Raw genomic sequence first — 8,925 nt, forward strand, 5'->3', positions numbered from 1 at the left:
AGTGATTGTGAAAAAAGGGTCTGATTGTGAAGGGAAGAAGAAAAGAAACAGAATCCGAACAAACAATACATGTTGATGAAATTCGGGCAAAACATTTGCAGCTTACTTTCCAAGGTCACAAAAAAAGCCCTTCGCACATGTCTCTGTGTCAACTATCCCTCGAGACACAAAGAGCCCAAAAAACTCCCGGTGCTGTGAGACAGACAGGTAAACAGAGAGTCTAACATTCCCCGACCTGTGCAGCAACACACTGAGTCTTAATCACATTATATGGCCCAGGGAGCAGGCCTGCGTGTCAGACTGGCTGTTGAGTCGTTCGACTGTGTCGACAGCAGACATAGGAGAGGTGAGACAAGTGGAGGGACAGAGGGAGGGAGAAGACGGAGGAGGGAATATGGACAATGGTGGAATAAGTTGGGGAAGGAGGTAAGAGGAGACACGACATAGCTGGAGTAGTTAAAAGAGAAACGTGAAAAAAACAGGCTGTTAAAAAAGGGATACAAGAGAAATGTCACGAGGAAAAGATTCATGCTCAAAACTTTAGCTGCATTTCTAGTTTTAACATTTTTGACTGGGATTTCACTCAGTGTTAAGTTTACACACGATATCCTCCCCAAAAGCATTTATTTGAAAAAACTTTTGGTCTGATTTGATACTTTAACCATTAAAAGAAGTCTTCATCTTCAGTCATTCTTCTGACTGAAATGTCATTTCATTTTTGTAATAATTTAGGTGTTTAAATTCTTTTCATTACCACAAAATTAAAGAAGATTAAATCTAAAGCTGATTTATGTGGTTTTGCTGGTGAGAGTTGTGCCACGTGGGTTACAAAACAGGGAGCTGGTTGTACCATTTTGCAAAAAAGTGATCCCGTTATCCCCTTCTGACTGGATCACTTACAAACTAGTCCCACTTTTCTACACAACTTCATTGGATCTCATTTCTCCAGAATATCTTCATTTAATTTTTAATTGCTGTTGCAAGTTTCAACATCTTTAAATCATAGTTTTTGGCCTTGTACCTTAGTTTTTAGTTAGTTATAAAATTGCTTTTATCAGAAAAAAAGGTTGTTGATGAAAACTGTGACTTAAAATATTGGTCAACAAAATGAGCACTGGTTAACAGCAAACTTATTGAAGTTCATGCTGACCTAGCTGAGATTTTTAAAATGTCAACTTCGCATTCATTGATAACCTTTAGTTAGCTTTAGCTAACAACAATACAAATGTTTTGCCCAAATTTCATTGACATGTATTGTTTGTTCATATTCTATAAGTGAAGTTTTTTTCCTCTTTTTTATTTAAATGAAGCTAACATGGAAGTGTAAATAACTGCAGTTCCTTGGAAAGCCACTTGAGGCTGGCTTAAAAAATTAAATTAGTCCAATAGACAGCATAAAAGATTGATGTAGCTACCTTGCTTTCCTTTTGGAACCTCAAAAAGTGCGTTTTTTTCTTTTTTCTCTTTTTCTGACTGAAGCCCCCTCATTGACAAGTTGTTAGCCAAAGAAGTTTCAGTTTCATATCACAAATAATCCTCCATTTTTTTTAAACATAGTATGAGTAAGATGTTGTCTGATTGTTACTCGGGTGACTCGGGAGTGACATCATTCCTGAGTTAGTGTGTCAGAGCAGGCACAAAAACCTTTTTTACTTCTTAGCAAGGTAGACCAATTCAAGCATCACTAGCAAAGACAATAATATGTTTTTGAGGGTGGGGGTTAAAAAGACTGCTGCAGCACATCCATGGATAGAGCCAAGTCAATGCTCTGCCTGTGGCACAAGTCACAGATCCACAACAGATTAAAGGTTCAACAGTTTTACTACTGTTTGCATCCGCTGCCTCCGTTTAGGAATGTAAACTTTAGGTTGGTGGGGCTGCTCCACCTTTCCAAACTGGAAATCCCATATCATTGAATGTTCCAGATGAAAATTTTTACTTGGCACGTGGAACTCAATCTGGAACACATCAACAGAGCTGTTTGTCTGCTAATCAGAAGGTCGTTGGCTGAATCCCCGAATCCTCTAGTTTGGATCCTGATGCATTTTTCGGGAGTAAATGTTAGAAAGTGCTTTGGAATATATAAAAGCACAGTATGAGTATGTTTGTCACTGTGTGAATGAGAGTTGCCCTAGAAAGCCTGACTGTTCTACTGAGTAGAAAGGTGCTATAAGTGGTGAGTGCTATATGGTGGTAAGTACCATTCCATTTACCATTTGCAGAATGTTAATTTTTAATTTTTACTATTATTAAATCTGACCAAAAAAGAGTGAGCCCATAAGCTCAGCAGGAAAGTGTTTAACGAGGTCAAGGCTGAAAGCTTTCCCCCCCATAGATTCTGTAGGACCATTGCTATAAGAGAGAATGCAGTTTAAGGTACTTCTGCATTGGCTTCGTTTTCCTAACTTGGAAGATACATCAGTGTTTTATGGTGTCTGTAGTCAGTCCTCATAGACTCCTTTTTTAAAATGTTCAGATATACCACATTAAAACTTTTCTTACATGTACAAAAAACAGTTTGCTCTCTATAGCTAATTCTTTTTCTAATAGCTAATTTGTTCTTTCTGGCCATTGTATGGGGGATGAATTTACACAGTTCAGTCCTCTAACCCACAGGTGTCGAACTCCAGGCCTTGAGGTCCACTGTACTGCCCTTGTAGCTTCTTATTGGCAAAGCACACCTGATCTACATATTCAGCAGCTGGTAGGGCAGGGATATCTCAAAAACAAGCAGGATGTTGGCCCTTGAGAACTGGAGTATGACACCCCTGCTCTAACCTGTTTTATGCTTAAAGTTATATCTTATCAGTTGTAACTGCATCTGAGTGACAGTTGTTTTTTCTTCAGCATTTAGTCATCGTAAGACACACTATGTTTGTTGTTCAGTCTCTCCAGTTCCTCATTCAGTTTGAAAGCTGTTTTCTGCTAGCCAAAATCAGACTGCCATCCAATATGCTAGCACTGAATTACCGTAGTACCTTGCTAACCAAGCTAATGTTAGCTAATAGCTCTCCAGAGCTACTCTATCATCCAAATGTGGGTTAAAATGTATTTAAATTAAAAGACCCCCCCCCCCCCCCAAACAATTAGAAAAAGAAATAATCTGGATTGTAACACCAAAATTACCAAAGGCTTAAAAAGGGCAGTCCAGAAACCAAAGTATGATGGCTTCAAGTCTTTTTTTTTTGTACTAAGGCTATGCTAATGTAATCAATAGATTGTTCACTTTCCAAGAGCTGGACTATTTGAAATGTTTTCCAGCTCTTTGATTTTGGTTTTTAAGATTATAGCTCTAACCTACTATTTTGGTTCTACTTTGAGTAACAAAGAAAAAAAATGAGCCAATTTTAGTGAGGCAGACTTGCAACCAGCTAGCGAGTACAGTGGAGTGTTTATCAGCAAAATATGAATCATTTTCTTAGCAGTTATTTTAGACCACAATAGGAAATGAGTAATGCGCTCAGTTTCTGGTGGCCGTAAATTTCCACTGAGTGCTAATGTTGCACAGTGATTGAATGTGTAAGTAAGCAACCTTTAGCCATGTCAGTTTTAAGTGTACATGTCAGTACTGTGGTCACAGCTTCATGCTGCTGACCCTTAGTTGACAATAAATGTGTTGTTGCTTGTCTGAATTTTACAATAAGTTTGCATATTATTCATGAAATTATATAATGAAAACACAGGCACAAACACTGTATTGAAAACAATTGCCAATTAACATATAAAGGGAAGCTGGACCTTTTCCTAACCAAAGCTAAGTCACATTGACACAACTTGATAAAATGCATATTCCTCTCCCCGTACTCCCTGTTCTCTCTACCAGAGGAAAAACGTTTTTTCTCAAACGGCTAAGGGTGAGAGCAAGTATACCCTTATATCTCTTTCCCCACTTAGCACAAAGCCAACCTCTTATCTGGCTGTCATTCAGCGTCCTTCACAACACTAGTACTTCTTCTTTTGAAGTCAAATCTGCCTCAAGATTGTTTTTAAACCAGAAACAAAATTGTACCTGTTCTGGTTCATTAAATTTGGACTGAAAAATGTAAAAATTTGAGCGAAAATATGAAAGATATATCTGCAGCCTACCAAAATAAGATCCCAGTCGCCAGCAAGCAGGAGAAAGAAAACTTTCCAGAAATAAAACGTCAGATGTCATTATTTATCATCTTAGATCTTACTTATTTATGAAGCAGAAACAGAATGAAATTCTCGGTTGAATTCATCCTGAATTATTTAATTTGAAATGGTTAATTCCATACAAAGCCCAGGCAGATCCCTCCTCTGTTCTGATAAATACTTTATCACTGCTACTAAATCGAAAACAGGATGAGCAGAAATATTGTTGGGGGGGTGAAGGAAAAAGACAACAGCTCTTCACTGTTTCTTGTTGTGCTTTATTTGTGAAATTTGTGGAGGTTCCTTTAATAATTAAAGTTGATGAAAATGCATTTTTTCTTAAAAAAAAAGTTATTTAGGCTAATGATAACTGCCTGATTTCTGTTTATTATAGCAATCTTTTCTATTTATTGCCTGCATGAAAAAGAAATCACCAGAGGGGATAAAGACGTGACACTTAGTTAAAATTACTTAAGAGCTTTTATGAAGCATTTTGCTTGTGGTGGATTTTCTTGCAGTCCCAGGTTGACAAAGTCAAAAGCCGTCTAATGAAAAGGGACGCATCGCTGATTGCAGCTATATCTGGAGCCGAGGTGGAAGTGGCATCGATTTAACAATTTAGCAGCACCCTCCTCTGTGTGTTTCCATTAGTCACGGCTGAATACCACTCACATTCCCCCTTTCTTTCCTTCAAAACACACACAAATACCCTGTCTGTGGCACACTCACACACACGCATCCAAAACTGCCGAGGTATATTCCCTTTCCCCTGAACTGGATTTATATCAGCTAACGTGATTCTACTATTGGTTCCAGACAGTGGGCAGCTAATGTAAGGGCACAGTCGGAGAACTTTGCCATGCTAAGTAACACGCCTTTTATTTCTGTGACTCAGTGCATGTGCAGGCTATCGTGCAAGTGTACAACACTGTATTTTTTCATGTGTGTGCATCATACAGCCTTGGAGCAGAGAAGTGTGCCGTGACAGTTGATCGTTGATGTAGTTTGCAACAGTCTGTAACTTGTAAGAGAGCATTGGGGATATCAAATTGCCACATTAGGATCATACACCAATAACTGACCGTTCACTAAATTCCTTCAATAAAATAAACTATTTTCCAATCAAGCTTAGCAACTGTGACTATGCAGAGCGGGTCTGCCGGGCTTTGGATTTCCTGAAGCAGTGTGCATGGGCCTTTAGTAAAAGGAATGTCTTTTTTAAACCATTCTCTGAACGAGGAAAAACAGTGCAACGGGGGATGACACTGCTTTCACTTAAGCTTGTTAGCATGGCTCAGTCTGGATTGTGAGCTGGTAAAGATACTAAGATTTTACTCTAAGCATGACATTTTTACCCACTGTCTTCAAGCCCGCAAAAACAGTTGTTGAACTAGAACTGGCGGTCCTGCCTTAAAACAAAATGGAAACTTCAACAGGCAAACAGGGAGTGGCTCTTAGTGAACGGTCAGCTGATCAAGTCACACAGTCAAAATATCGACTTTCACATTAAGTCGAGTTTAAGTCAGTCTCTCCCAACGATGGCTTGTTGATGAACTACAAAGCTGAAGCAGACCGCCCAATTTCAAAGGACTGTCCAGGTGTTCTGCTCTCTATCGTAGCTTCGTTTAGGCCTTTCCATACCTCAGCCGGTTTGGGCTGTTGGAAAGGAGGGCCGTGGAAAACGCCATCCACCCATTCTCTGAGTGTGGCGACTGGAGATTCCTGTTGCCTTTCTGTCTTGGTGAGTGCCATGTTGGTCGGATACCCGGGTGACGAGGAAGTACCGGTTGATGACAGCATACATGGCGGGTACTCAGACTGCAAGCTGGCATCCAAAGACACAGCAGTGTGAGCGATGGACCAGATTTTGAGTTTGGCATCTGTGCTTCGAAGGTCTGCATTAAGATAGAAGGAGCTGCTTTGGTGCTGGACCGGTGTGAGTTTGGGGCAGTCAGGGGACAGTCTCTCTTTTCTGTGCAGTGTATCTGGGTTGTGTGCGAGATGCACGTGGGGTAGCTCTGTGTTTGGGTTCACTTCATTGTCCTCAGGTAGAAACTGTGGCTTTGGATCACAATCAGAAGCATCAGACTCCAGCAGATCGAAGTCCTCAAGATCACTCTGCAGGTCTGCGCACTGTTGCTCTGAGAAAAAAACAAACGACACCGACAGTAAAGAGTCTGTGCATAACAGTCAAAGCTCGGAAAACCATGAAACAAAGCAAACTTTGCTGGCAGACTGATTTAGGACTTGCATACCAGGAAGCTCCTTGTCACTTTTAAGTGGCTTCTCAGCTTCATCACTGTCATCTTCACAGCCTCGGTCATCTGAGCTTTTACAAGCCCGCGGTGACCACGTCACCTTGTTCTCCTTTTTCAATCTCCTGCGTGCATTTGCAAACCACGTAGACACCTGAGGGAAGGAAGGAGAAATCAGAAGCGAATTTAAAGTTAGAAAAGGAGGAGAAGGAAAGTCGAAATGTGGGAAAATGTACTATTTGTATGGAATTAGGAAAAGGTGAAAATCAGACACATTATCATGCAACAGAACCCAAAAATTTCCCGATAAACATCAAATATTTTACAAGAACCCACTTGCGTAAGCGTCATTCTGGTGATGATGGCAAGCATTATTTTCTCCCCCTTAGTGGGGTAGGGGTTCTTCTGGTGCTCCTGCAGCCAAGCCTTAAGGGTGCTGGTGGTCTCTCGGGTGGCGTTTTTACGACGCGAAGCGCCGTCTGAGCAGGAATAACTGAGCCAGATTATGAGAATCAAATAAACAGTTAGCTCATACCAAAAGTAAGTGAAAAACAGAGGGAAAGAAAACTCGATATTCGTAAGAATGTGGTATTATAAATTACAATTAAATTTGAGTAAATTACAATAAAACACTATAAATATAATAAATCTTATTATAGTATAACACTGACTCCATAAACCTGCTACAGACAGGTTTTTCCCATCATTCTGAAGTAAATGATAATGCTGACACAGATATTTTACAGTTATCATGTTAAAAATATGTTTTAATTTAAGAGCAGTGAAAACATTCTTGTTCACTTACCCATATCTGTCATAAGGATATTGTCCAAATGTGTATTCATAAGGATAATAGGCAGGAGTCTGAGATGTCCCCACATGCACAGATGCAGCTCCTTCTTTGTGATCTAGTGGCCCCTGAAAATATTGAAGAAATTAATGCCTAATCAAGGTTAAACAAACTTTTATTTATTTATGTGTTTTCAGAAATGTTCCTGCACAAGAGACAATCTTTACACGTTTTTACTGTAAGGGCAAAACGAATAAGAAAAAAAATCCGGAAGTGAACACTTTGAAATCCGAGAATTAAAGAGTTAGAAGTGAAGTGTGACACTCACTCTGGAATAGAGAGCGGCGTCCGTAGCGCAGGTGTTGTAATAGCTCTGGCTCTTGGGATAAGGGCCGCTGTAGACTCCGATGCCTGCTCCTGGGGTGAGCTGGTGGCCCGGTGAGCGCAGCACCGGGTGGGACGGGGGGGTTCCCGGCTCCAAGCAACCGGCCAGGGAGCCTGAAGTCATCAGAAACTAAGGAAAAATGTATGAAACGAACTCACTGATATCCATAAAGGAAAGGGAATCTGGTGTGTATAGAAACTCTCTTACGTACACTGGCGCTTTAAATGTCTCCTTACTTTCACAAAGGAGCAAATGTTTAATCTCAGTTATTTTCTCAAAAGCAAAACAAAAGCTGGAATAAAACAGCACCGATGTGCTGATTTTGTCACATTTTCTCCATTGTGGACTTGTTGATGGACTATTTTTTGACCAGTTAAAATCTATTTATCCTCCTTATTTAGCTCAGGCCCTCATCAATAACATCAAAGACAAAACAATATACTACCCGTACCTGTGGCGTGGTGGAGTAGGAGTATCCCAGCTGAGAGTAAGCCATGGTTCAAATGTGACCAAAGAGGAAATAAGTGGAGTGCAGATGTGGAGCGACTTCCAGCAGCATCCGTACCAAACGCAGATTTTAAAAAATTATTTTAAATTATTTTGCCCTGACACTAGTTCAGAGATACTTTCCGGTCAACTTTGCAGCTTTTTTTGTTTTTAATTAGAATTTCATCTACCATCTCGTCCAAAAGTGGACACGCGGACATTTACGCAGCGCTTTCATTTTACGCACAAGCGCTGACGGACTTTCGAAGTAACTTCTCGGCTTCACCCGCAGTTTCCACCTCATCCACCAGACTGCTCCTGCTCTTTAAAGTGTCCCTGCTCTCTTACAATCCAACGCCAGTTTGTGTGTGTGATCAAACCACGCATCTCTCCGTGATGCGCTCTTTGGTTTTTAAGGCGCGTCTGTCTGACGTCAGCCTGGACTCCGCGCGAGTGTGTGTGTGTGTGTGTGTGTGTGTGTGTGTGTGTGTGTGTGTGTGTGTGTGTGTGTGTGTGTGTGTGTGTGTGTGTAACTCGGTGTTCATATCAAGATGAAGAAACTCACTCCTAATTAATTCCCTCCCAGTTTCCTTTCGCCTCTTATCCAAGAGAACAGCTCTGCGCAGCGATGCTCCCGAGAGTCCCCAGGCGTAAAGAGAGTTGTGATCAATTCTCCTCTCTCTCAATAAACACAGGCGCACAGCTGCACACGTCCACGCACGCATTTACACTGGCACACATGGCCAGAGGGGGTGGGATCGGGAACGTGATGCGTTGACACCACATTGACACGCGATGATTGATGACTACAACCTGATATTAGCATAATCGTTTTGCCCTGTTGTTTAGATAACTTGTCACCACGGAGAAATCTCGCTGTCACCCATATATTC

At 40.9% G+C, this 8,925-nt stretch overlaps 1 protein-coding gene across 1 annotated transcript; it reads right to left on the reverse strand.

Annotated features, from left to right (window-relative positions):
* Positions 1-4,334: 4,334 nt before the first annotated feature.
* irx4b (iroquois homeobox 4b) lies at positions 4,335-8,399 on the reverse strand. The gene is made up of 6 exons (XM_026156351.1): positions 7,998-8,399; positions 7,490-7,675; positions 7,177-7,289; positions 6,708-6,864; positions 6,372-6,525; positions 4,335-6,257 (listed from the first exon to the last, which is right to left on the reverse strand). The coding sequence occupies exons 1-6, from the start codon at positions 8,040-8,042 to the stop codon at positions 5,671-5,673; spliced, it is 1,242 nt and encodes a 413-aa protein (XP_026012136.1). The 5' UTR covers positions 8,043-8,399; the 3' UTR covers positions 4,335-5,670.
* Positions 8,400-8,925: the final 526 nt, after the last annotated feature.

Source organism: Astatotilapia calliptera, chromosome 22 (genome assembly GCF_900246225.1).
Source record: "Astatotilapia calliptera chromosome 22, fAstCal1.2, whole genome shotgun sequence".
NCBI lineage: Eukaryota > Metazoa > Chordata > Actinopteri > Cichliformes > Cichlidae > Astatotilapia > Astatotilapia calliptera.

Excerpts from the sequence above, each read along its gene's own strand:
- irx4b (XM_026156351.1), bottom strand. The coding sequence starts at position 8,042 with ATGGCTTACTCTCAGCTGGGATACTCCTACTCCACCACGCCACAG. Across the intron at positions 7,676-7,997 it reads CCTACTCCACCACGCCACAG|TTTCTGATGACTTCAGGCTC; the intron begins GTACGGGTAGTA and ends ATTTTTCCTTAG. Across the intron at positions 6,865-7,176 it reads TATCCTTATGACAGATATGG|TTATTCCTGCTCAGACGGCG; the intron begins GTAAGTGAACAA and ends AATCTGGCTCAG.